The sequence below is a fragment of the Uncinocarpus reesii genome, genomic scaffold, assembly GCF_000003515.1.
Source record: "Uncinocarpus reesii 1704 scaffold_4 genomic scaffold, whole genome shotgun sequence".
NCBI classification, from domain to species: Eukaryota; Fungi; Ascomycota; class Eurotiomycetes; order Onygenales; family Onygenaceae; genus Uncinocarpus; species Uncinocarpus reesii.
The window spans coordinates 2,193,320-2,220,221 of record NW_003052497.1 but is presented as its reverse complement, the minus strand read 5'-3'; the positions used below and the strand labels follow the sequence as shown (position 1 = coordinate 2,220,221).

The following is a 26,902-nucleotide window of genomic DNA, read 5'->3' as shown; positions in this document are numbered from 1 at the left end:
GTTGATATCGACCTGTAGACTTTAGCATGAGTTGTCTGAATCAATCCTATTCTATCAGCTCATCAATGGTTAAATGTATCACCGTGTCACAGATGTATTCAAGGTCTCATCAAATTGGCGAATGTAGCGTGTTGCTCTTGGTGCTGTATCCAAGCGTGAAACAGGAGCATGTGAAGGATTAATGAGTAGAGCAGGATTTACTCGCTACGAGCGAAGAAAGACGAGATGCCGGACTCCTTCATAGTTAAATAACCAAGCTTCGATTCCAAGCCCCTTAGCCGCCTTTAGTTTCAATCGTTTCCAGTGAGCAGGGTTGCTTGATTTTGACCTGAAACGGAACAGTGCAGTTCGGCATCATGGAAAGCCTGCCAGAAACCCTGAAAAATAATTGCCCCAATTTCAGCTCTGCCTTCCCACGCGAATCTCCCCGGAAGAAGCCCGCCGTTCCAATGAGAGAGCATGGCCGCGCCGGTGATCGCCTGGATGTGGCTGTGTGACCAGCCAGGGAAGCTCCCAGCTCGTGCCGCGTGATTAAAAGGGGGAAGCGTGGTGCGATATCAGGATATAAGAAGCTGCGGGGAAAACCTCGACGACGATGGAAGTCCGCTCTGTGGCGACCTCACCGGCTTCATCCAAACCATGCTCAGCTCCCTCAAATCGGCATTGCATTACCTGAGTCTCTATGGGGTTTTCAAGGAATATTCGCGACGCCGGACGGGCACCAAGGGACGGAAACTGAGGCATCCCTTGACCCTTCCACTGCCAGACAACAGGCCACTGCCTGTCCATCGGCGGAAAAAGTCCCAGCACCAACGGCGGCAAGACTATCAGCCACAGACTGAGTCGGTTTTCTTTAGATTGCCGCTGGAATTACGCAGGCAGATATACTCCTATGCCTTTGGCGGAAGGGCTGTAAAAAGACCTTCCGTGGTGAGGCAGATCGACTGGCACGGGGGAGGACATCAACACAATCACGGTTACCATCACCAGCAGCAGCACCATGTCCCGCAGCGAATACGGTGGGCGGATATTGTTCCAATCGCATTGCTCCAGACGTGTCGCCAAATGTACGAGTGCATTCCTCTTTATTTTTTTCTTTAATAATTTTTTTCGCGCCAAACGGTTCCCACGCTAACAGAATGAACCACAGCTACACAGAGGCCATCGAAGTGTTTTATGCAGAGGCTACATTCAAGGCGTTCACTCCGGTAGGCGTGGACAAGATGTTTGTGGGCACCCCAAGCCAACGCATGGATTCGGTTCGTTCTATCTGGATCGACATCCGTTTCGCAATCACTTGCTCCCTCCAATGTGATGGCCTCGAAGAAGTCTTCAACGAAGATACGTGGGCGGTGGCCGTGCGGTCATTCTCGAGGCTCCCTCGTCTTCGCGATATCCGGATCTCCTTTCTCAAGGACGTGCTGACAGGGGGTGATTACTGCGCATACCTGCTGGAGCGATACGTGCTGCCATCGATGGCAGTGATGACAAACATTCCCAAGTTCGAGCTGATTGTGAATTTCGAAGTAACGAGCCCTGAGAACGCACCGTTTCGCATCCAGCGAATCCGAACACCTATATTGCGCTGAAGGCTGAACAGGGCAAGTGTATCATGTATGGCTTATCGGTTTGCAACATGTAACTTTTGTGAGGCGTTAGTTTACGAGGACGTTGTATCTATCATATTGACTGCCGCAAAATAATATCGATTTAATTTAATAATTAATTCAATGGAATATTGGATAACGCCAAGGCTGACATAAGCACGTGCCAAGCCATTACGCTGATTGATAAGATTGATAAGCCCCCGCCCGCCCAGAGACTCAAAATGCGCGATTCTCCCCAGCGAAGCGGCAAGCAACCCTTGACTCTCTGATACTCTTGGACTGGGCATTGCGGAACTGTCGAGCCCATTCAAGCAGCTCAAGGAGAGAGCCTGTCCGGGTGTCTAATCCTTGCATGGCCGCTGCTTTAGCTTCGCTTGGCTCGCAACCAAAAGCTTCCATCCGAACCCCAGGTTCAGTCATTGCAGACACCGGATGGCCGAAGCCCCCTTGAACGGAAGATTGACTCTTTGCCTGTGTAATTCGCTGGGCCCTTGATGTGACCGGATTGATGCTGCTTGAGTTTGCGCTCCCAATGCACGAGTTGGGTGAGAGGCCCGCACCACCATTGCTTCGGCGCAATGGCAAACCGCATTCGTGCGAGCCCTGTCGCATCTCTAAGGTCAAATGTGACCATACCGTTCCCATTTGTAAAAGATGCGAAACTCGTGGAATTGTGTCCAAGGCAAGGCTTCCCCCCAGATATGTGCTTTTTCGGATATGGCTGTTGACCAATGACCAGTGCTACTATCATCCAGCGCCATTGACCAAGCAGACAAAACCAGCACCTGGTAACGAAGGGACGCAAGAGCGGCCAAGCAAGCGCAAAAGGTCGACTCCACGGACAGACTCACCCGCTCAGACAAACCGGGGAGAATCCATCGGCGCATCGCTTCTTTCCCCTCCCAACAGCAACCTAGAGTCTGGGGCAACGATCAGCCACAATGCCTATCTGGGTTCGACGAGCTTTCTTTCGGTCTTCCATGACACTGCTCCCCAGCTCTCGAATCTCGGTATTCAGCCATTGCCACCGGAGCTAGCACGCTGGCAAAACAAGCATCTCTCCCTCCAGTCCCAGCTTTTTAGGCTGCTTTCTGCTTTCGATCTCTTCGAGAAGCTCATTGAAATCTACTATGAGCCCGGCTTGTTTACCGTCATCCCTGCTCCGTTGATCTTGGACGCGCTTCGTTTTACCCGGAAGCATCTGGAGGGTGAAGACTTGTCCAATCCAAAGCAGAAAAACCTGTACCGAAAGATCAGTCAGAATACGGCCAAGCCGCTCCAAGTCTCGGACACAGCGACGGCAGAAGAGTTTTACCAGTCATTCACCGGTGAGAATCTGAGATGGGAGTTTATAGGGGTTATTTTCGTCATGGCCGGGTTGAGTGTGGTCAGTGGATTAAATCCCCCTGTTGACAACCCGACGATCCGTTTTGGGGACGGAGAACCGCTCACGAAGCAGTCTTTTGCGACTCAAATGGTGGCTGCCAGCAACGATATAATTGAGATATGTCGACAGCATGAAAAGATCAATGATCTTATGATATGGTTGGAGCATACGCATTGTGTTCTCACTTCAATGGTCCTTGACGAGACAAGTATGAATCTCCCGAAAGCCCATCTTCGTTCGAGTTATGCTAATTTCGAATTAGGCTATATCGTCTATAGAGGGTTTGGGACACTAGTATCTGACATGTTTGCAATGGGATACCACCGTCAACAGCCTCCCGGACCCGGGATCCCTTTTTTCCTTTCTCAAACTCGCAAGAGGATATTCTCGGCAGCATATCGCTCGGATAAAAATCTCGCCACATTCCTGGGCCGGCCTCCAAGGGTTCAGCTCCTTTACTGTGATATAACCCTTCCTCTGGACCTAGATGACGAAAGCTTGATGTTAACCGGTGATGCGCTTACGGCGGCGCTTGAAAATCTCGACGCGGATGGCTGGAATTTGGAAAGAACACAGGAAGGGCGATTCCGCCCAGCAAGCATCCTCAGGCTCCGCTACATTATAGCGGTTCAACGAGAAAAGATCCTCGAACTTTCTCTAGGACGAAAGCCAGATAATTACGTGGAAGTTCTCTAGTAAGTTCCCTCCCAAAAAAAGAAGTTTTCAGATTAAAAACTGACTATATTCCAAAGCAAAAACCGCGAAGAGTGCCAGAACCTCTGGGCTAGTGTTCCCAATCAGTTCCGCTACGATATAAGTTGTTGGAAAACTATAGAGCCTATCGCCTGTATCGCTATGCTAGTCATCTACCTTGAATACCTTCACAGCCTGTTCCAAATCCAACGCATCCTCTGTCAGCAAAACGTCGCCGAAAACTCCTCTCTTCTCAACACCTCTGTCCAGCTCCTCTCCACCGCCCTCCACCTCCTCAAACAGCCCGACCCACACCCCGGAAATGCAAACCAATTTCTCCTGGATCGTACGTTTTCCATCCCGTCCCTCATCCCTCCCCCCTCACGTACTTCTTCACTTACACCTTTTCTCACTCCCTAGTTCCTCTTCTACGGCCTCCCCGCCGCCGGCGTTCTCGCCAGCGAACTCTACCAATCCACCCTCTCCTCCACCCCCTGGCCCTCATCAACCCCTCCCCGCTCCCAAATAATCCGCGACCTCAACATGCTCATCTCCTGGTGCGAAACCACCGCCCTCCCATCCACCCCCTCCACACGCGTCTGCGTCGAAATCACAAAGGTCCTGAGCAGACTGTTGGACGACACCCTTAATTATCAGCCCACAAATCAGCACCTGCAGCCGCACCACCAGCAGCAGCAACCGCAACAGCAGTTGGGACAGGGGCAGCAACTACCATCGTTCCAACAGCTACATTCCGTGGGCCAGATTGAAGGCGCAGGGAGGAATTTGGTCGGGGGCCCTACCGCGGCCGTTTCCGGCGAGTGTGACGACGGACGGGATACGACTCGTCCTCAAGAGGAGCAACTGGTTCGGCAGCAGAATACACATCTTTCAGAGCAGCCTGCACTACTTATTCCAGGTGAAGTTCCAGAAATAGGCATTGACATTGATAATCAACTCACAAGCGAGAAATTTTTGAGCTGGCTTGATGACTTGGATTGGGATGCAACGGTCCCCGATCTTCTCTTCTAACACACATTTTGTTGTTGTTTACTGTAATACGTTGCAAAGTTCGCTTGGAAACGTTGTAGGTTTCAATGTACATACACACACTTATAGATATGCGAGATATTAGCTGAATATAAGCCCTGAGGCCGACCTGTTCCATTCTTAGAGCTAGCTAATTGTTTTGAACTAGAATATCATACGCGATGGCCATAGAAGGATAAAAGGATTTGAGTGTGAGCAATTTAGTAGTTCGCGGACTTTTTGTGAGAATATCCACATCATGCCATCAGCCCTACCGATGTGCACTAATCGGTATATTAGGGATTGATAGATCCATGTAGGGTAGACTGGTTGGGTACGAAACGCGAGATGGTGGGGGAAGGAGTGAAGAGCAGGGGGTGGGTAGCGAGTACCAAATCCTGGTCAGCGTATCAAGATATGGCAGGGTCTGGAAATCGGGTTAATGGCATATTATAACGGATAACTTGTGATAAAGCGGTAACAGGTCAAAGGGCCGAACGGGCGGCCCCGAATAAAATGTGGGCGGGGGGTGCGGACAGGCTTTTTTGTTTGTTTTAGAAAGTAAGAGATGCATTGTGATAAAGAGGAACTCGGCGAAGAGACAGAAGGAGTGGCAGTGTAATGTCTGTGGGCGAGAAGATGAATTGGAGTGTAACGGAGCGCATGGTGCGAAGCGAGTTGGGCCGAATGACGTGAAATCCATATTAATACCCAGTAAATGGATATTTGTTAATAATATGACGCCGCGTTCCACGCAAACCAAGCAACTGTAAACCGCGCAAATCACGAAATATGAGAGATTGTTGACCATAGATCGTGGGACGTGGTACTTGTATCAATTTAACGGCTCACAAACACCGTAACGCTCGGATGTATGCTTGCTGGTCCAAAAGCTCCATGGCCCCGTTTAATTCCGATGGAGATCGATAGGTGGCTTTCACTCCTGGGGCTGTTGGCTACGTCGCATCTTTTCGGCTTCGAGGTTTTCGTAAAGAAGGTAGAGGGCTTTCTCATTAGCTTGGGCGCTACCCATGATGGTAAACATACGTTCACCAGTCTCATCGTGCGAGGCTTTCGCGATCGAAATACGGGCACCGGAGCTTCTTCGGATCTCACTGATCTTGCTTCCACCTCTACCAATAATACACCCCACCATGTCGGAGGGGATACTGATGTTTTGAGTCTGGACTTCTTCACCGTCCTCGGTGACGAGTGGGATTCCACGATTTGGTGCATCTGAATTGTGGCGTCGGTTGTAACCACTGGAAGGTTGATCACTGAAGTCGGCTCCATTTCCGGTGCGATTGTAAGATCGTCCACCGTAGTTGGGGTTAGGTCCAAGGAAAGAGCTATTCATTTGTCCACCACCCACATTGGCCCTGACAGCAGGATTATAAAGGACAGTTCCCGTTCCACGCTGCCAGTCATCAATGAGGCACTTGCCGATTTCCCAGACGGCCTTTTCGATGCCTTCTGGTGTCCCTTGAACCTCGACGATGCGTTCGGTGGATTGTGGGAGCATTTCTTTCTGAGCAACCATACGCACTCCGGAAGCATCTTGGATGTATTTGATCTTCAAGCCTTGCCGACCGATGATGGTTCCCATCTGGTTATGGGAGATAAGAAGACGGACAGCTATTAGAGATCAAATAGTTAGCATGGTAACCCAAGCGCGCCACATCAGCACCAGGAAATGGAGAAGGCTAGATGCGGCTCAACTCGACGATCTACAGAAGTAGATCGGAAACAGGTATACTTACGGTGAGTGCCATTGTTTTGAATGATTCCACCCATTCCAACCTGGGGTGCACCTTCGAGTAAACTCTTGGCAACCATTCCGTAGGCTTTGGCAGTACCCTGGAGAGGCCCCGTGACAGTCAAGACTCGATCATGCACACCCTGCACAACCTTGCTTACGCCGGCTTTGACACCAGTTTCGTCCCTGAGGTCCGCAACATTTTTGCCAGCCTTGCCGATAATGACACCAGCTTCCTTGGATGAAACGATAGCACGAAGGGTCAACATAGACTGAGCGTATTCTTCTTCAGTCTTTGGAGTGATTTCTTCGCCTTGTTCGTTTAGATTGACGCGGTTAAAGGATTCAGAGAGGCCGTCATCGTGGCCGGGCGAGCCAGCGGCTTGTTGCTGTTCGGGTGACGACATGTTGATCGATATTGAGTACTAGACTTTTCGAAAGACAAACACGTAGCACAAAGTCTGCTCTAAGGTTATCCTGGTGATGGGATCGTTTTATTTTTGGGAGTGCCGGGAATTGCAATGCAAGTTCTAGAGCTTAGGCATTAGTTCTGGCTGTCTGGCATAGGATGTGAGGTTTCAGCGCAACCTACAAGCGACTAGAGTAAGGTACTCTGCGGCAAAGGCGTAGTAGAAGATGTGAGATGGAGAGTGGCGGATGATCAAGGAAGAAGTAGATATGAGGGTTCTGCGGCGAAGAAGTCGGTGAGAGTGAGGAATTCGAGGGTGTGGAGAATGTGTGGGAACAAGGTGAAGGGGGCGAAGAGTAGAGAAGAGAGAGAGAGGATGTGGGAGGAGGAGGAAGATGAGAAGGACGGGTTCGAAGGGAGGGGGGGAAAGGGCAGAAGTGCGAAGGAGGAGGAGAGGTGGTGGTGGTGGTGGGATGGGAAGTGAAGAAGGCGAAGGAGAGCGTCTTGTTGCTGTGCGTTTGTTGAAGGCAGTCATCACCCACAGGATACGCTGCTGGTTTTGTGACCGACGGAAGAACCGCCTCGGCGTGCTGATTGGCTGCAGCTTGGGTTTAATTACACTAGCAAAGGCTGTCCCAACAAATACACCAATCGGAGTCTCTTCCAGGGCGACAATGACTAATACACGCAGGTACTGTATTGTAACTCCACGCTCCCACAAAATCGCCTGGGAGCCCGAGATGCACACTAGGGGTGAATCTGATACAGCCTGGAGAAAGCCAGACATCTTGTCGAAGCCTATCCGTTCATTACGCTGCTATTGCGACTTGCCTGGTTCTTTGTCGAGACTCGAAAGGCCCATTCATTGTGATACCTCTATGGGCTATTTCTCTTTATCTCAGGCCTTGATTCCTTTCAGGCACTGGCTTTCTGTCTGGTGCTCCTTTAGTTTGTTGGGATCAAAGTCTACGAGAGAGGAAACAGGCAGAGTTAATATTGGATGAAATGATGGAAAGCTTGCGCGCATGTGGATGTGGGTTTCATCAATTCTTCTTGTATTAGCAGACTCCTTCGCTAGGTAGGTCGTGGCCCTCCCTTTGTCTCTGGACTTGATACCATACATTGATGATGGATGCCTGACCTGATCAACCGTCCACATCTCTGTCACTATTGCCTGGCATCAAAAATGACTTTCTGGACTTGCATTTTGTCAAAAATCTCATAACCCTCGACGGCCTGGCTCAACGGCATGATCTTGTCGGCCATAAATCTGCTCCAACCATGTTAGTCGCCTATAGACAATCGAGTACTAAGGGCATTCGTCCTCACCCGAGCAAATGTTGCTTTTTCTTCAACATCTCAAGAGCCCCTGGGAAGATTGATCTCACAGGGCATCGGCCCATTTGAACTTTCAGGTTCTTTCCGTATGCCTGATTGCCCGTCCACGGGATCTAGCGCTTCTTTAGTTTCGAATCAGCCGGTTAATCATGTTGCACGCTCACCTCTCCGTTGTGGACTCCAACGCTGCTGATTGTGCCCCACGGTCGAAGCAAGTCAAAACCCATCTTCAAGGCCGGGCTTAATCCGACAACTTCAATCACGACATCTGCCCCCCGACCCGCTGTCAGTTCTTTGACTCGCTTGTCCAAGCCGTCCCGGTCAGTTTGATAATTCCATGGCTCCGCGCCTAGGGACCTGGCCAGTTCGAGCCTTGAGGGAACGGAGTCAACTGCGAGAAGATGCTTTGGCTTGTAGTCCTCCGCGTTTATAAGAGCACAGAGCCCAACGGGGCCGCATCCGATCACAACGACCGTCAATTCGGAAACCTCCTCTCTGGTAAATTCCTTGAAGGCGTTGCTGGCTGCGAAATAACCGGTAGGGAATATATCGGCCATCAAAACTAGGGCATGCTCGTTGATCCCTTCCGGAGCTCTCATGACAGTGCCATCTGCATTTGGCATGCGTACCTGTGAAAATCATATTAGTATAGGTATTCATGATGGTCCCACATCGCTTATATGGTTAAACCCAGCTCACATATTCAGCTTGGCCGCCGTCCAGGGCTGCGGAGCCTAATAATTGACTCTTTTCACATCTTGAAGAAAACCCTTTTCTGCAATAAAAACACTCTCCGCTGTATTCGCAATCCTGGTTAGGAAGCCTTAATATTTTCCGAATTTCCACAGAGGAGCGTACCATGAAGACGTAAAAGGGCTGACAATTTTGTCTCCTGGTTTCACGGTTTTGACATCACTCCCGACTTCCGACACGACGCCTGTATACTCGTGGCCCATAATGAATCCCGTGCTCGAGGGCTGGTGGCCACGGAAGACATGAAGCTCACTAGATCGCATTAGCACATGGAGCTATATACCCAGTTCAACCAGATAAGGATGTATACGTTGAGAAATGGTTTCTCATGTCAATGGAAGTCCAACATACCTGCCGCAAAGTGCTGTATAGGTGACCTTGACAATGATATCTTTCGGGTCCTGGATTTTCGGGATTGGTCGATCCTCCAGCTCGACCTTGTAGGGGCCTTTGAAGACCACTGCCTTCATGGTATCTTTAGTGGCCATCTCGAATACAAACCTCTTTAGCCTTCTCTATCGACCGCCAAAGATCTCTTTGCCGTTTAGAGAAGATGGTTGATTCCGTTCGAGTGCCTCCTTCGAGCGAACAAACTGCAAGGGTGGATATGGAAACTCTTGTGAAACCCACGGCAATGATGGTCAGTTGAGGATTCCGGGAGCTGCTGGTGGTAAATACTATATAGTCAGTGCCCCGTCACGAACCAATCTCCATTCCCCCCCAGGTGAGTCTGGCACACAACCCACGGTTGTCGTGGAGTGGAGAGACTGAGCGCGGGGCAACGGGGTTTACTTTTTTCTGGCCCTCGGCATTGATATCAGCTGCCAGGAACTGAGAAACCAGGAAAAATGCTGGTGATGGTCTGTAGCTATGCATTGTGAAGTTATGATGATTGCTGCACATCATCAGGATCTGGTGGGTATGTAATTTGTGTATATATATCCGTTTGGCTGCCCATATATATGAATGAGATCTGCCGCTGTGGTTAAGATAGAGGACGCTTTGAGTCTATATACAATCATACCTAACCGCCCCGTAAAAGCCGGTCAAATTTATATCCAGTTTATGGCTGATTGCTGTAAGTGCCGGCGCTGAGTTATTTTTGAGTCCTGTTCTACAGGCGACATGCGGGGGAGGGGCTTCGTACGATGAAGCTCTGGGATGAGAGAGCTCCAGTGACAAGCTTCGATAGCCAGGAGACGCCATTGGTATTGTGCATTAGTTGATATAACATAAACAGCAACAGACTGCAATTGGCTTTGATAGGTATTCTGTTGTTTATCTATTAGTTCATTCTGTAAAGAAAGTGATCTCTAGCCCACCGTCATCCCTGCAGCAACTCCAGCCCAAATTCCTCCAGAATAATAGTCCGCATTCCATCAGCAACCAGCAGAAATCCACCATCAACCTAGTTACCACGAGATTTATGCCGTCAATTCTCCGTATCCATCGCCTCTCACTATGAGCAACCATCTCAATTAACGCAGAACCTCCATCCCACCGAGCTCCATGACCCGCAATGACCGATCCCAGCCCGCCCTCGGCCACAAAAGTCGCTGGCGAGACCGCATCGCCGCAATTCCGCTACATCCAATATGACAACAAAAGGGAAAACGAATATGTCCCTGCTATGCGGCAATTGATCTCCAAAGTCCTCTCTGAGCCTTACAGTATCTATGTCTACCGGTATTTCCTCTACCAATGGGGTAGTCTCTGCTATATGGTTGGTCTCGAGAACATCCCCGGAGCCATGCGATCGAGCGTCTTTGAAGAAACGGAGCACTGCTGACGATATGGACTTTTGGCAAATATCTACAGGCCATGGACCAAAACAACGAGCTTGCCGGAGTGGTGATATCCAAGCTCGAACCTCACCGTGGCGTGCCATTACGCGGATACATCGCCATGCTCGCCGTGCCAGAAAAATATCGCGGACAAGGAATCGCGACGAAATTAGTCTGCATGGCCATTGACGCCATGATCGAACGGAACGCAGACGAAGTCCGTTTCTTCCTCCCCCCCCCCTCTACGTTTCTCCCCGCCATCCTCTTCGCCGGCTAACCCTCTTTTTTTCCCCCTGCTCGACCTAGATCGTTCTGGAGACAGAGACTACAAACACTCCCGCCATGAAACTATATGAACGTCTCGGTTTCCTCCGCAGCAAGCAACTACATAGATATTATCTCAATGGGAACTCCGCGTTTCGCTTGGTCCTTTACTTGAAGGAGGGAGTCAGCTTGTTGGACGCATACGGCTGTCCGCACCCCCCACCGGTAGCAGGAGAAGATGATGACGGATTACCACTGCATGAAGATGGTGAATACCTAGCAAGGCATAATATCTGATAAAACTCAATGGACCATGATCAATGAGGGCCACGCATATAAACCCTACGCCGTTGACTGTACTATCAAATCGCAGCGGGCAACTGTATATCATGGCCAACGAATCGAGGTATGTACTATATATCTAATATATTAGATTGCTCTGAGCCTTTAGCCTTAGATGATTATGCTAGAGGCCTGACTAAGAGGTAGAGACTACATTATTTGACGAGCTTGGAATTTCGCCGACTATCGCGATACCCCTTTCGAAGAACAGCTCTCTGACAACGCTCATCTCCCTTTTTATAAGTAGATTTGATATTAGCCATTCAGTGTGGCTCTTTAGCCAAGATAATACATATGTCCAAGGGATATTGATACAAAAATGCTCTTTTCCTTACGCCCGCTAAGTTAATGCGCCTGATAATAATTCAATCGGGATAACATCCACAAGCAACAGCCGCTGTCGGAAGAGGATAGGGTAATGGCTTTCTTTCCGGCTAGGCTCGGTGCGCCTAACGTGAACATGTTGATGAAGCGAGCTGGGGCGATCCTATTTTCCAATGCTCCGTTTACTCGGGGCCGGAAGGCACAAGCTTATACTGTAGATCCGGGAAATCATCCAAATCATCATCGAAGCTGAGCGATTCCTCAAATTCCGACCGTTTAAAAACCGCTTCAATTTCCTCCTGGATCATCTTCTCCTCCACCTCTGTCAATCCACTTTGGTATTTAGGCTCTATCGGGACAGGGAGCGCAGCCTCTCGTTGGAGATGAACGTCTTTGCTGCTCTTGCTCCAAAACAGGTCTCGATTAAGAGCTCGCAGGAGGATTTCCTCCAGGGCTATGCACGGTTTATGGGTTCGACGTGCCTGTAGGTCTTTTTCCACCAATTCATCTGCGGCTGCCACGCGCCATTCCAATGGCGGGCCAGTCTTTGAATCTGTGCATAGATGGTCCACGGTCGCGTCCTTAGGATCGACAGGATATGCTTCGTTTGAGTCGACTTCGGTTTCTGCATATAATTCCTTTAGGTCGGTAGTATGTTCGTCAGATGGTCTCGGTTTATGGGGAATGATTCCGATCACGATCTTTCCAAGATACATTATCCATCGTTCTCCGACAGTCAAATGGCCGTCTAGCTTTAGAGGTCGAGCAAGACTGTCGCGAACTGTTTTTATAATTCCGCCGGTCGTGCCGTTGAGGAAACAAGCGTATCTCCAAATCACTCGACAAAGACTATATGACCTCCGCCGCAAGCCCAAAAACCAGAGCAACTGCCAGGTCAAACCATTCATTTTCACCCGATATACTTTGATAAATTTTGCGAAAAAATTGAGCCCCGACATGATATGTTTCGATTCCACATAATAAAGAAGTGCATTGTTTAGCGTCATCGTGTCTAGTTTGAGCTGTTTTTCCCAGCAAAATTTTAGTATATCGTTGCGCGCATCCAGATTGCTTGCTAGAGTAGTCTCCAATATTATCTTGTTAATCGCAGCGATTGATACCCAGTTGTCTCCGAATTTTAGATTCATTGCTTTGACGAAGTCTGCCCCGCTGCCTCCATTGCTCAAATGGGTTCGAAATCTGTGGTTGATCGTGATGTTCACAGCATAATTGACCACATCCGGTTTTTTCATTGCTCCTAGGTTGTGGATCAGATCGCAAAAATATGTTCTCATTATATTGGATCTTATCGACTGAAGAAAAGCAATCCAATAGTATTCATCTGGCGGAATTTTAGATTTTTCAAACATCTCCAGATAGAGCTTGAAGAAGCCCATATTGTAGTTAGAGGCAGCGGACTGGAGCAATCTTTTAGCGCTTCGTCTCGTCAAAAACTCTTCAAGAATTGGTATTAGTGCCCGCGTGTCATCAAAAAATCTATGATGGTGAAGGTATGACATCGCAAGACTCAGAGCCCGTGACGAGAAATACTTTCGATTGTCCGGATTATCAAATAGTCGAAACAGAATATCTCTGACAACGATCTCGTGAATATCTCCATTAGGGTACACAACGCGCTGCGGAGCTTTAGTGTTGAAGAAGCAGGTTACCGTTTCCACATAATCTGCAAAGCTTCGAACCGTCCAGACCTTTGGCATCGGATAGTCGTCAACTCGTGCGTCCTGCCATGTTTGATTAATCCAGACGCCTTCAGTTCGCATGGCCCGTTCGATCTCGCCTTCTGCAGTCCGCATTCTTCGGAAAGCCCAAATGGAACGGATAAGTGGAGTCTTAGAATTGTCGCCCTCACGAGCAAACGGTGGAAGGCCCGGACGATGTGTATGCTTCAATTCTTCTTGTAACTGCTCCTCAGCCAGTTTGATGGCTTTTGATGAGCCTAATAGAAGAACGTTGCGCGTGCTGCCAAAATCATCATCCTCCCTAGGAAGCACATGAACTCGACAACCGCTGACCACGGGAATGTCCCAAGAGGTTTCCGCGTCGTCACCGGTTAAGTAAACGACTTCATGCTCCTGTAATTGGATGACTTTGTGGCATTCAAATTTCTCAGTTGAATACTCTGTCGTATTTCTCATTAACCTGAGAAGCACAGTCATCACTTGCAGGTACTGCTTGAACTCCGCCAGGTCAAATTCTGGCTCTTTATTGCGGCGGTGCTTCAATATATCCACGATCCGTAGCCAGTGGGACCGCTTATGGCCTGATTCGGTGGATTCAGGGACCTCGTTGGTGGCATCGGAATCAACCAGTTGAGAAGAAGCCGCACCGATGGATTTTCTTTGACGAGTCGAGAGACTGGTAATCCTGCATTCGGGAGTCTTACTTTTTGAAGTAGAATTGTATCGATTGACTCGGCGTTCAGTAACATTGTGGTTTTGATTTCCTCTCAAGCTTTTGAGGGCTATACCTTTAGATTTCGACTCGGCCACGTTTTTCGAAGATTGTGATCCGCTCGGTGCCCATTTAGAGTGTATGACTCTCTGCACAAGCGGCCTTTTGTTTCCGGGGTTAGGCACTTCATATGACGATCTTTCAAACCCGCTGCCTGCCCTCCCCAAATCTGAAGCTTCTTGCTGCTCGATTTGAGCAGCATTTGACTCAGCTGATTGTTCGCTAAAGGCCCCTCTACTATATACCTTTTTGGTTGAGCCTTTTCTGTTAACCGATATGCGATTTCCTTGGTATTCACTGGCAGGCTCAACACCGTGCCAGTCGCCACGTTTGAATCCGCTATCCAATTGGGAATTGCTTTTATCCTCCTTTCCGAGGGCATACGCTTCGTGTGACATTGCCATCTCTTTTTCTCCACGCGTATATCGCTCCTGAACCAGGTCGCCATTGTGTAACGACTCCGCACGCTTGCCAAATGCGTTCCAAGGAGATGTCTTCTTAGGCCCAGCAGTAGTTTGTTTATAATCAATTGGTAAATCATTCGCATGTCGAGTCCCGGTGTAGGCCAACCGTCTGCAGGCAGAAGGAGTATGCTGGCCGTCAATGTCGTAAGCTGAGTCGGTTAAACCCTTCTCCCCGGGCACATTTGCCGAGTCGCTTTCATCCCGAGGCGTATGCGATTTAGTATTTTTGGTCGGACGCGAGAACTGACCCCAGACTTTCTTTCGAGGGCTAACCGGGAGAGCTCCATTCTCCGACTCCGAACAGCAGCGCGAAACCGCAAGCTGTGACGAACGTCTCGACGGTGCTTCGCGCTTAAGATACCTTAGATTATCTTTGCTTAGCAGCTTCGGCCGCCTCCTGACCCCCAATGCCTGGATTGAAGCGCCCGTTGACGGCTTCGGACGGGAGCCATCGAATTGGGATGAGAAAAAACGGGGGTAGAGGAAGAGTAAGGGTTCATTGCCGGCGACAACGAGTTTTTCGGAGACGGACGACGTAGATATTCCGGTTCTCAGGCAGTAGCGACTGCCTGATAGCATGGAGGGCGGGAGTGAGGAGGATTGGGGTTTGTTGACTCCCAGCGTTCGTGCTGAGGTCCAAAAAAGTGGTTTGCCCCAAAGTGAGAAAAAAGCTTACATAATCACACTTGGGTAGCGATATGGGTTACATTGTTGACATCGCCTTGTAGCAGTTGAGGATAAGATTCCCACTGTTGATCTCTACCGTAGCTAGGAATTTGGGCTATTGGTGCTTTGCACAAGGGCAGAATTTGATTTGTCTATGGAGTCTCAATCTATGAAAGTGAGCCACACACAGGCGCCTTTCCTTTCACTGCAGCAATCTCAGAGCCGACATCGCCCCAGAATTCAAGGCCTTTATACTGGCGGTATGTGGCACCGACAGCTTTGACAAGATTACTCCGCCTCCTTTGTGCTTTTTCGTCCTTCGTGTCCTCAGGTATTTCTTCGATTGCGCTGAGAAGGAAATCAGCGAGCTGACGCCTGGAGGTATGAAAAAGAAGCAGTGACAAAATTTCTGGTAACTATTAGGTGGTTAGGACAATAAGCCTTTTACCCAAGCACAGATGCGGCTTGCTTACCGTTTCTTCTAAGTAGGCCAACTCTTCGCCTCCCATATGCACAAATGCTTTCACCGCTTCTATTTTTTCTCTATCAAGTGCAGCTCTTTTGACGGCTTTCAACAGAGTGACGGGGTTTGTAATCTCATCCGGCGATATAACATCCTCTTGGTCTTGCTGTATCGTACTCACATGACTTGTACCCTCTCTACAGATACTCGGTTCCCGGGTGCGAGAAGCAGTCCGTGAAGTTAGGAATTCGTCAATAGTAGAATACGCTTGGCTTCGATCCTCGGTCATGATCCTCCGTAGTTCCTTGGTTCCTTTCTTCACTCTTTTCCTTAGCCATCGCCTCCGACGGACGAACGAGTGGAACCACGGATGAGTTCCATGCCAGGCAAACCTCGACGCAAAGGAGAAGGAATACTGCCATCCCTCCTCATCCACATCGTACGACATATCAATGTACCAAGTTTTCCAATCCCACTCCCAACTGGGATCGGGAAGCTGTGCATTTGTGATATCCACAGGACTCATCTCAAAGTTCTTTGTGAGCCACGCCGTAGGGTCCAGATTAAGGAGCGACTTTTCCGAATAATAGGGTATCCCAAAGAAAAACATGCCTCGCTGGTTTTCGTATAGAACATCAATCTCACTCTGCGGTTCACCTCGCGTAGCCGTCGACGCTCCATCTAAACCAGCCGTTTCGGCGTCGTCAGTTGCTGTGCTGGAAGGTCCGATGGAGGTGGTCCGTTCGCGCTGGCTGGACTGGCGCCTTGACAAAGAGCTCTCTCTGCTACACTCATTCTGCCGGTTATCATACCGATCCTGTTGCCATTTCGCGTATTTGCGTCGAGCAAGGTTCTCCCGGACCGAATTGCGGGTTAATTTCTTTGCCAGTGATCTGGGCGGCCTGCTAAAGGAAGAGCTCAGGATTGGGGTGATATCAGAATCGATCTCGGGATGGGTATTGTCAACAAGGGTGATGGTCGTAGCATCTGTCATCGTTGCAGACTTTCAAAGGGCGTGTTTCTTCCTCTGCTGAATGGAGCATAGGGCGAGCACTGGATGATCATGGTTGGGTCGCTAGTCTGAATCGTTCAGCCCCTGCCATGGACTGCTCATACCCAGCCAGATAGCGATGCGTAGGAAGTTGCGAGTACTAGGAGAAGGAGCAATTGATGGCGTCTTCCAGGCCGCTCGTCTGGTGGCTGACTCTTTAGACTGCCAAACTGGAACTCAAGGAATCGCTCCAGTTCGAATGACATAATAGGACTTGGCATTCTCTTAATCGGCGCTAAGCCCAATTAGGACGGCCCCCTCGAGCGCGTTATCAGATCGCATCATGAACTTGCGCTCCAGCGAAATCACACAGGCCGCAACAACGCCAGACGATCCAACTCCTTGCGACCAGAGAACCATGCAAGCCCCCCATCACCGCAAAATTGAACTCCAATCCACCGCCGACCTCGCCTACCTCTACACCAACACCCTCAACCTCTCCCGCCAGAAACTAGACCTCCACTTCCCCCCCTCCGCCAACAATGACGCTGACGACCCCATGAAAGCGCGCGTCCGCGAACTCGTCGACGACTTCATCACCAAAACATTCACATCCGCCATCCCCTCCATCAGCATCAACGGTCTCGACACATCCTCCGCCGCAGCGATATCAAAACAAACGCAGCTAGCCGACTTCTTGTCCACACGTGAACAGGTCGAATACGAACCGTACGACGCGCATCTAGCCTCTAGAGTCACAAGTTTATACGCGCAGTTGGAATCCCTTACGACCACGGTAGCGCAGCTGCGGAGAGATGCACCGGTCAGCGCGGCGAAGAAGTACGCAGAGATGCTGCGAGATGCGCTGGAAGAAGATGATAAAGAAGCAGAGGACGATGCTGCGGATCTTGAGGCGCTGATTCGTGAGGCTCAGGGATCGGATGGGAAGGGGTTGGATTGGGCGCGTATCCAGCAGCAGCGGCCCGAGTGGATATTAGATGTACCGTTTGGCAATGAGCGGGAGCGGGAGAGGTGGCGCAATGGAGAGATCGGCGAGACATACGCAGATGGATTGAGCATGCTAGTGCGACTGCAAGGCGAGGCCACTCTCAGCAAAGACGGCGATGATGGAGATGCGGGCAGCAGCAAGGGCCTTGCGGCGACTGCAGGGAAGGTTGAAAGGGCAAGACGGGCTGCGGAGGTTGTTGAGAAAATGTGAATTTTCTTCGTCTCCTTTGTCTTTGGGGGTTTCCCTTTCTTTTTTTTCCTCGGTTACAGGGTGTCTGAGCGATGGATTCTGAAGAATCGAGTTTTTTACGGCGAGTTGGTGTCTAGAGGCGTTCTTGGGAGCGCTGGCGTTTTACACCCGGTTAGATGGAGGGGGGACAATTTGGAGGGGACAGCTATATAATCACGATGAGGAGATCGTCGATCCATGAGATGCGGTAGTAGAAAGTAATAGATGCGTGCAGCAAACACAGGGTTGATGGAAATATCTCCCATGAGAGCCATTCGTAGCTAGAGCAACCAAATGCATTTTGCTTTTGCAAGAAGAGCTGCTGAAGGAACAAGTAGTTAAAAAAATGGAGAGAAAAAAAATCTATCTATATCGCAAAGACCGATCCTATATCCTTTGTCATTTCTCTCTCGGTATAAATGTATGGTCGATCAATGTCACATTTGGCACTCTATGAACCTCAGAATCTCAACCTGAACCTTCACGCCGGAGCCTGGTCTTTCTTCTCCGGTGCGGGAGTAGTATCTGCCGGTGCGGCAGTAGTGGCAGCAGCAGCATCCGTCTCCTTATTAGCATTTTCCGTTCCCTCCTTCTTATCATCATCAGCCTTCTCTTCGGTCTTGACTTCGGTCTTCTCTTCAGCCTTTGCCCACTTCGGCGGTTTAGCCCATTCCGGCTCGCGCCATGGACCCATATCGCTCCACGGGCAGCCCCCAGCGCACTCGCAAGTTCCGCCAAACTGCTTCGGCAAATTTTCCGCCGGGACATGGGCCAACAACTCGCTCTCGTATCCGGACCCCAGAACATGAATCTTCTTAACAGTCACGGGGTCCAAGAAGCCCTTGACCACACTAAAAACGGTGCTGAAGCCCCAGGGTGCATTGATGATGAATAGTTTTCCTAGGCGTTCGGGGTAGTAGTTTTGCGAGATGGCGGAGGCCTGTTTGATGTACCCAAAGACGGAGCCGGCGTTGGTAATTCCGACGCCCTTGAGATCCATGATGGTACAGCATGTTTCGAGGAGGTGGCCGGATTTGCGTGCACAGGCGGGAAGGCGGGGGTCAGCAAGTTTTTCATACTCGCAGACGAGGTTTTTCAGCATGCGGTCGCCCGTGGTGATTTTGTACATGGCCGTGAGATCGATTTTGCCAAGCTGTTCGATGTAAACGGGTCGTCCATCCTATTTCGCGAATCGAATCAGTTAGCATGGGCATGTCCCATATAAGCTATCTTTCTCAAGCCAGGGGTGTGTCAAGGAGAGGCAGAAATGTACCTTATCGGTCTTGTGATAATACTGCGGATAGTATTGGAACAGCTGCTCCCTTTCCGTATAATGAAAATCCGTCACCAACGTATTCGTCCCAAACTCTGCTCTCCATTGCTCGCAAGCAACGAACCTAACAAAACACACCTCTCAAATCAGCAAAATTCGACTCTTTGAAAACAGAGCGCTTCCACACAACACAAACAGCCCATTACCACCCACCCCCGAACAACAGGCAGAACAAAAAGAGAAAATAAAAATCAAAAAAAAAGAAAAAGAAACTCACATGGCCTTCGCAGCTTCAACATTAAACTTCCTCGCCCTCAAAAATCTCAGCAAAGTCAACGTATCCAACCGCTCCGAATACCCTAACGCCTCCAACATCATCCGCAGCTGCGACACCTGCGCATCCTGCTCCGGCGTCGTGTGGCCCGGGTGGCCTGACTGAGCTACGGGAGCCGTCGTGGGGTAGTCATAGTCGTCGTATTTGGGGTCGAGCTTGAGAGGGTTCGTAGGCTGGGCAGGGGGTGTGGTTGACATGGTGTGTGTGTGGCGCGCGGCGGCTTGCGGAGGAGGATAGGAGTAGATTGTTTCCCTTTTTTGTTCTATTTTTTTTTTTCTAATTTGGGCTTTGTTGGAGAGGGGGGAGTGGTTTGGGTTGGTGGTTAACGAAGCTGAATTTCGAGGAGGAATTGGGCGGATAGTGAAGAGCGAGCGGGGCGGTGATCGTGGAGAAGAGTTCCCTGGTTGCTGGGGGGAGGTTTGGCGTGGGTCTTTATTTTGATGCAGGGAAAAAAGAAAGGAGGCGTTCGATGGCAGGTCGCTTAAATTTAAAGGTGGCTTGGAGTGAGCTAGCCGAGTCTCAAGTGTCTTTTCGAAGAATGTGTTTCTTCTCGCGGTCTTGACGGATAAGTCGATGGTCAGAGCCAGGATTTTTTCTCTGTGGAAGAAGTGACTACAGCTGATGAGGGGCAATTTAGCTGGCAAAACTCAACCAAGTCACCAAGTAGGTCTGTACATAGCTTACTCGGAAGACCGGGTAGACCTGTACCGCTAACCAGGAGATTCTTTGGCATTTCATGGAAACTCAAGGCCGGCTGATATGCTATGTATTAGATATATAGAGAGCTATTATCACGCCATTTCGACAGCACGAATATAAAAAATGTAGCACTCGCTCAAAGCTGCACCAAACCGTCCAACATCAACGAGGAAACCAGGTACATCCACACAGGGGGAAGGGGAATTAATACAATGAGTCAAACAGCATGCGGAGAAAAGAGGACATCATCGGCACAATCATACGAACAGGACGGGAAAACATCACTCTCAGTTCTGCCCGAACCAGCGGAACGATAAACTGAATGAATCTCAACGATCACACGAAGAGACATTGAGATTACAGCATTAGGAATTTCCCCTGACGTGGGCCAGCAAGCCGGGGGAATACATCGTCTGGGGGATAAAATGGAAAGAAAAAGGCAAACATAAACCACGGGCGTAGGTTGCAAATGGGAAAAATATAAGGCGGGAAATCAATATAAAATCAAATGGGTATGCAAACCTGAAGAACTTCGTACGGCAAAACACTGCAGTTAAGGGGCTTCCTTTTTGAGACAGGCTCAGTATCCTCCTTTTTCATCGTTGTCGAGAGTAAAATCAACTCCAAATCTATCCGAGAAACCACCAAACTACCAGTATAAGCAGAGCACTGCACTCATCTACCAGCCTTTCTTTCGGGCGAAGCGTTTATTCAGCAGTGCCAGCACTCTCGAAACGTTAAATTGAACGTATTCCAAATCCAAATCTTCCTGGCTGTCTTTCTGCATCTCAAGAAGATCGTCGAGTTTCAAGTCAAGTTCCAAAAGGCCACGTGCGCGTCCTGATCCAAGTTAGAAACAGCTCAAATACCAAACGGTACAAGAAGTGATGACGCACCTTTGTAATGCAAGCTAATGACAAACGTCCCCGGCAATGGGCTCTTGAACATGAAGTAGATGTTCGCTCGTCGATTCTCTGGAACGTTACTCCTGCGAATCACACCCTCCTTCTCCAATTGCTGATGTGTAAACTTGTACGGCCCGAGCTCCTGGTGTTTCTGCTGCTTCCGCTGCTTGCCTTCCGACTGGCTTCTCACATTATGGAGATACGATTTGTACGTTTCCAACTGGCCAACTAGATACGTGTTATGATCGCGAATCGTGCGATACACTTCGTCGAGTTTCTTCGTCTCATCAATGACCTTTTCCTTCAACGAGCCCAAATGGACAAGTTCCTGCTCGACTTCATTTCGAAGAAGGCTGAAATCATCTGATTTGTCGATTACGCCCAGTTCCTGAAGCGAGCTCAACAGCTCCATCGTCCGAATTCCCTTTCGCACCATGACGGCATCGTTCTTTAGAGTAGCTGCGGCTTCTGCAATTCGATCCAAACGAAGTGGCCGGCGAGTGACGGCTGAGTTTTGCGGTAGCGAACGTAGAATCTGGACAAATGTAGATTTTGCTTCCATAAAGTAAATCTCTTCTTGCGTGATGTCCAGAGCCGCGGTCAAGTCGTCTATGGGGGTTTCCCACTTGCTGAATAGTGGCAAATTGATGGAACGATTCTCCTTTCGAGGAAGTTGGGCAGGCGCTGGACCGAGATCCTGGAGCAAAAGGTGAAGATGGGAATGCTGGTCGGCAACCAGAGCGGCGCTGTGTTTCTCAAGAAGGGAATGGGTCGCGTAAACTTCATTCAACGTGATCTGCAACTCGAGGTCCCGTTTAGAAAGAGCAACATAGTTATCCATTTCTAGACTCTCGTAAAAGTCCTGGACCTCGCAAAGGTCCAATAGGAACTTATGGACCCGCTCCTTGTTCTGGTGAATGAAGGGCTGTAATTTGGCCATATATGGCTCCTTTGCGTAAGACGGCTTGTTCGCAATGTTCTGCAACATTTTTGCGATAAGAGTAAGTGTCCGGCGAGGCTTTTCAGCCGGTGTTCCATCGATAAGCATGTAAGATCGTGGAGTGACGATAGCTGGGTTGATAAATCGCAGAAAAAAGAACCCTCCGATCAAGGTACAGATGGTGTGGTCTTGAGCATCGGGATATTTCCGCCTCGAAAGGCTCCTAATCTGTTTGCAAATCCAACGGATACCATACGGTGTCTCTTCAAGTCCTTCGATGATCGTACCTAAGAAGGCACTGGCAATATCGCTCAGCATCTTCAGGCGCGGTGCGATAATCGCTTGCACCTGTTCATTTGCGGCTGCTACTTCCGCAGTGACTGACTTGGGTAGATAGTCAGGGAGAGTTCCCGTATTCTCTTCGATCTGCTTCACCATGGTTTCGTAGACTTTGAGGGGGTTGATTTCGAGATCGACGTCCTTCAATTCAATGAGCGAATTGATTTGCTCAGCAAGCACTTGTTTCAAGTAAGCCTGTCCAGGGCCTCGTCGAGTGTACGTTGTCATCATGCGTGACACTGGGGTGTTCTGCCGCAGAAGGGAGGAGTATTCGGGGGTATTGTCAAACTGATATGTGAGGACGGATTGAAACATGGTCAGCAGGAGATGTTCTTCTCTACTTTCGTATTGGTTACCATAGATGGTAAACATGACAGTTTGGAGTAATGAGTCAATCTCTGCCATGGACACTAGTCGGCAAAGGTGTGCAATGTGACGCGGTTCGGATTGGAGGAGGAACAAGAGGTTTCCGTATTTCTGGGTTTTATCGTCGTTTGGAAAGACGCCCTCTTGAATTTCGGCTGAATCGTCTAAGTGGCTGGCGACTTCATTTTGCTATAATCAGTGTCAGTTTGCATCGTCATCACATCAATGACAACCAAGTGGCCATACTTCTTCCAGTGCCATGCGATTCTGGATTAACAGTGCAATTCTCGAATCCAAATATCGTACATCCTTCTCCAGCACAAAGTTCTTTTTGGACTGTGAAGATATCTTCAACTTCAACTCTCGCAAGGCCTTTTGCGCTATACGACAGGAGTGTGACATCAGTAACAGAGCTTGGGCTGGAATTGAGTATCCTCCATGGGCATACCTTTAGCTAGATCGTCTGATATCTCCAGATCCTTGTCCTTTGCGGACATTGACAGGTACAGAGCCGTGACCGACATCCGCTTGGATTGTCGCATGGAGCGAGCATCGTGGGATGACATTGTGTTTTGTCTCGTCATGGGTTGAAAGGAAGAAGAAGAGGAAGTCGATGCCCGGGACGCCGGTTGGAGCATTGTTGCAACGGACATGACTGGAGTGTTGCAGCTTAGGGAGGCGACAGATGTATCCTACAACTAAAATCCGCACGAGTGGGTGGTTTTCTTTTTTAATTTCGAAGGAAAATGAGTGTAGGTTAAACGAACGACGATGGGGGCTGTACAATGGGCTCTATGCACAGTCGCAACTCAGGGACCCTAGCATCGGGAGTCAACAACGGGACCTTTCAGGCAGCAGGAGGATGCCAAATTGAACGAAGACCAGAAAAACCGCACATATTAATTGTTCTATTGCGGTCGACTATCCATCGGAGCGCGAACTGCAAAAGGCTTGCTAACAAACGCCGTTTGGATTAAGACATGCGGGGTGGGGATTGTGCGCCCCTGGTCCCCTCGAAAAGGCGCGCGGATTGTTTCCTGGCCCCTCCGCCCGTGTGTACGCCGTATACGGAGGACGGGGGGTGGTGCTTTCGATAGAGGGTGTTCGTTGCGAACCCAGAAAAGACAGGGGGGGTTGAGAAAAACGCGTTGAAGGGGGAAAAAGGTCGATGCCAAGGCGATAGGATGGTCGAACCGAGACAAGGAGGCTCGTCAGGGATTAACGTCGGGGGGAACGGGCGCAAGTTCCGCTCGGTGACCAGCGTGAGAGGGAGCAGGGTCGCGCAGGCAAGGTAGGACGGGCTGGGAGTGAGTTGAGGTTGAGCGGCTTTGGGGTCAGTGGTGGGAGGTTGGTTGGACGACGAGGAGTGACGACGGGCGTGGAGCTTGGAGGATGGGGTGCAATGGCTTCCGGAAACCGACGGGTTGATTATCAGGGGAGATGCAATTATAACTAATGGGGAGATCGGACGAGAGCAATGGAAGGAGAGAGCAGTGGAAGCAGAGATGAAGGACGAGATGCACGCCAGGAAACAAAAAAAGAGGGGAATGCAGAGTAGAGGGAACGTTCGCTGCTTGGAGCCTTGCAGCGGACGGACTCGTGATGGGACGACGGTTGGCCCCAACGACGCCAAAAAGGGGGCGCTGGAGCTGGTTTGGGGATGGCGGTAAATTTGAAACGGCGAGTGACGGGACGATCTCCCCCTCAGGCTCACCGCTTGATGCCGTGCATTTATTAATGTGCGGACGATGAGTCTTGTTCGCTCCAGACTGTTGATCTGGCTGCACGCTGCCGTGTTCCCGAGTGCCTGATGGTGCTGAAGCCTTTATTCGGGTCGAGCACGGTCCAGGAACAGCTCTCCTGCAGAAGATATCCAGATGACAGCCGGTAGTTAACTGGCTACGCTACTATCTTGTTACCAAGCAACCAATACAGGAACCGTCTTCGCTTTTTCCGTCAACGATGGAGTATTCACTGTGTTCAAATCAGTCGAACCCACTAATAATCTGGCTAGCGGGGGATTGCCACCCCCTGAGCTGGGGCAGCACAAACCACGGCATCTCCACGGTTGATCAAGAGCAGAAGAGGATTCATCAGCATCATCATCATCTATGATGCTCTGTGATGAGTCTCCTTCAACCTGAAGATTCTGAACAATGAATTGGAATATCAACTAGACTCTCCCTGTAGACAAAGCATCCCCAAGCTCCCTGTGCTGCTGTTGCTGCGGCCAAGACGGCTCTGGGCAGGCACCGAGTTTGCAACAGAACCGATCCCAAAACACATCCGCAAATTGCCGCCCATTCGACGCTCAACGGTTGAGTATCAGACATGATGACTATATTCGCAGCTCATCACGATCAGCATCATCCGCATATCTCCTGTCTAATATTTGCCCCTGTTGATGGATCAGAAAAAGATCCCCTCTCGAGCACGAACTTTCACATGAAAAGCCATTGATTGGGACTCGAGATCTCTTGAAAACGCCTCCAACGCACGAACCACCCGATCCTTTGATGCGCTCCTCCTCCGCCATCGAAAAATACGATTTCTTGCATTCCGATACGCGCTGCCTCTTTTCTCCGCGATCTTCCATCGCCCGTAAAACTCACATCCCAAGTCCTGTTTTGCTATCCTTCTGTACGGAGTAGTTATATTAGGATGCAAAACACCACAATCACCACCGCAACAATCGCAAACCAAACGTCGACATCAATCACTTGTTTTCCCCCTTTTTCTCCTCCCAAGCCCTGTGGCCCAGTGGATCCCATGCTGCATACCCGCTGATCATCCTAATCCTCCGCCCACCGCAAGCCCCCCCGTTCATGCATGTCACCAAACCTCATCTCGAACGCCGGTCCGCGGTACCTGCATATTTGCTTTCCATTCAGCCCCCCATTATCATGATTACATACCCCAAGTTCAATCCGACCGCCCTTGCATCATGCAGGTCTCGATTGTTTTTTGTTTCCCTCGCCCGGGAACCTGCATGATCGGGACAGGACAGGGTCCCCCACCCCACCCCCTCCAGGGGAGAAGAACAAGTTCGACAGGACTAATAATAATGTAGGATGGATAGGGCAGGGATACAGGACTGGGAACGGGGGAAGCTAAAACTTTGCAAGATTTCGACAGGTCTGCGGATTCATTGTTCTCTCTGATGCCAGTCGACGACTGGATACCCTGCCTGCGCGCTAGAAAAATCGTCGAAACACAATTGCGACTCGGATGTACAGAGTAGTAGCTCCAGTCCCCGGTGAGCCATGCGCTTCATTGCTATTAAAATAAAGACTCGATATACACAGTAGAACAGACAAGAAACTGGAGTAAACAAAACTCCCTTTTGCCCGCTTGAAACTCCATACCCATGCACTTTTTCCGAGCCACTTGTCTTTCCAAAGGAACAAACAAATCCTGGCCTCCCTGATCCTCCAGCCACTATTGAAACGTAAAAGACTTGCCGCCTCCCATGTCCTTTTTAGCTTTCCTCAATGCCTGCGGCGCATCCAAGGCCTTTGTGTATGGATTAAACTGCGGTTTGCGAGACGTACTCTGCACCTCGTCCGCCGGCCGGCCCCGAAGGACAGAATCCGCACTTGCATAATCAAAGGGGACGGTATCCTCATTCGAGGCGGACTTTCGCTTCTTCGACGACATGGAGCTAGAGACCTCGAGACGAGGGGGATTCGGTTGTGGTGAAGGTACGGGTGTGGCGTCGCTCTCGGCAGCGGGTTTGCGTTTTGGTGGAGCGCCGAACTGCTTGACGGTGAAGATCTGGTCCGTCAAAGGTGGATTCCGGCTATCGCTTGCTGCTCCTTCGCCAGAAGCTGCTGCCATAATACCATTCCCGGCTTCTACCTTGATAGGCTCGTCTGAAACGTTTATGGGGACCGAAGGAAGCGGTAGCGAAAGTGCAAGGGCGTCGAAGGTCGCAAGAGGAGCATATTCGGATGCATTAATTAACTCGGAGTGTGCGAGTGTCGTGCTCTCAGAACTGAGAGACAAGTGATCTGGGCCGCACTCCCTGTCGATTTCACTGGGTAACAATTCGTTTTCTCTACTTGCCA

At 49.9% G+C, this 26,902-nt stretch overlaps 10 protein-coding genes across 10 annotated transcripts in view; 4 read left to right on the top strand and 6 right to left on the bottom strand.

The window, feature by feature from the left end:
- Positions 1-639: 639 nt before the first annotated feature.
- UREG_06888 (uncharacterized protein) lies at positions 640-1,589 on the top strand (the record flags this gene model as incomplete). The annotated part of the gene is made up of 2 exons (XM_002583875.1): positions 640-1,067; positions 1,151-1,589. 2 exons carry the CDS (start codon positions 640-642, stop codon positions 1,587-1,589), a joined length of 867 nt encoding a protein of 288 aa, XP_002583921.1.
- A 550-nt stretch (positions 1,590-2,139) lies between these two features.
- UREG_06887 (uncharacterized protein) lies at positions 2,140-4,337 on the top strand (the record flags this gene model as incomplete). The annotated part of the gene is made up of 4 exons (XM_002583874.1): positions 2,140-3,202; positions 3,257-3,689; positions 3,747-4,033; positions 4,108-4,337. 4 exons carry the CDS (start codon positions 2,140-2,142, stop codon positions 4,335-4,337), a joined length of 2,013 nt encoding a protein of 670 aa, XP_002583920.1.
- Positions 4,338-5,653: 1,316 nt separating this feature from the next.
- On the bottom strand, positions 5,654-6,879 carry UREG_06886 (uncharacterized protein; the record flags this gene model as incomplete). Its single annotated transcript, XM_002583873.1, has 2 exons — positions 5,654-6,351; positions 6,477-6,879. The coding sequence occupies 2 exons, from the start codon at positions 6,877-6,879 to the stop codon at positions 5,654-5,656; spliced, it is 1,101 nt and encodes a 366-aa protein (XP_002583919.1).
- A 1,169-nt stretch (positions 6,880-8,048) lies between these two features.
- UREG_06885 (uncharacterized protein) lies at positions 8,049-9,460 on the bottom strand (the record flags this gene model as incomplete). Its single annotated transcript, XM_002583872.1, has 6 exons — positions 8,049-8,151; positions 8,211-8,332; positions 8,384-8,848; positions 8,919-9,015; positions 9,078-9,224; positions 9,324-9,460. 6 exons carry the CDS (start codon positions 9,458-9,460, stop codon positions 8,049-8,051), a joined length of 1,071 nt encoding a protein of 356 aa, XP_002583918.1.
- Positions 9,461-10,491: 1,031 nt separating this feature from the next.
- On the top strand, positions 10,492-11,317 carry UREG_06884 (L-A virus GAG protein N-acetyltransferase; the record flags this gene model as incomplete). Its single annotated transcript, XM_002583871.1, has 3 exons — positions 10,492-10,695; positions 10,791-10,973; positions 11,075-11,317. The coding sequence occupies 3 exons, from the start codon at positions 10,492-10,494 to the stop codon at positions 11,315-11,317; spliced, it is 630 nt and encodes a 209-aa protein (XP_002583917.1).
- Positions 11,318-11,868: 551 nt separating this feature from the next.
- UREG_06883 (uncharacterized protein) lies at positions 11,869-16,745 on the bottom strand (the record flags this gene model as incomplete). Its single annotated transcript, XM_002583870.1, has 4 exons — positions 11,869-15,251; positions 15,373-15,403; positions 15,477-15,704; positions 15,762-16,745. 4 exons carry the CDS (start codon positions 16,743-16,745, stop codon positions 11,869-11,871), a joined length of 4,626 nt encoding a protein of 1,541 aa, XP_002583916.1.
- A 340-nt stretch (positions 16,746-17,085) lies between these two features.
- Positions 17,086-17,961, top strand: UREG_06882 (uncharacterized protein; the record flags this gene model as incomplete). The annotated part of the gene is made up of 1 exon (XM_002583869.1): positions 17,086-17,961. The coding sequence occupies one exon, from the start codon at positions 17,086-17,088 to the stop codon at positions 17,959-17,961; it is 876 nt and encodes a 291-aa protein (XP_002583915.1).
- A 499-nt stretch (positions 17,962-18,460) lies between these two features.
- On the bottom strand, positions 18,461-19,783 carry UREG_06881 (Sec14 cytosolic factor; the record flags this gene model as incomplete). The annotated part of the gene is made up of 3 exons (XM_002583868.1): positions 18,461-19,159; positions 19,253-19,376; positions 19,530-19,783. The coding sequence occupies 3 exons, from the start codon at positions 19,781-19,783 to the stop codon at positions 18,461-18,463; spliced, it is 1,077 nt and encodes a 358-aa protein (XP_002583914.1).
- Positions 19,784-20,964: 1,181 nt separating this feature from the next.
- Positions 20,965-23,401, bottom strand: UREG_06880 (ras-GAP protein; the record flags this gene model as incomplete). The annotated part of the gene is made up of 4 exons (XM_002583867.1): positions 20,965-21,125; positions 21,182-23,024; positions 23,082-23,215; positions 23,284-23,401. 4 exons carry the CDS (start codon positions 23,399-23,401, stop codon positions 20,965-20,967), a joined length of 2,256 nt encoding a protein of 751 aa, XP_002583913.1.
- A 2,872-nt stretch (positions 23,402-26,273) lies between these two features.
- UREG_06879 (uncharacterized protein) overlaps positions 26,274-26,902 on the bottom strand; it is a gene marked incomplete at both ends in the record, with an annotated part of 2,357 nt that continues 1,728 nt past the window's right edge. The window contains one exon of the mRNA XM_002583866.1: positions 26,274-26,871. Within this exon, the coding sequence (XP_002583912.1) occupies positions 26,274-26,871 (598 nt within the window). The remainder of the gene's footprint in view (positions 26,872-26,902) is intronic.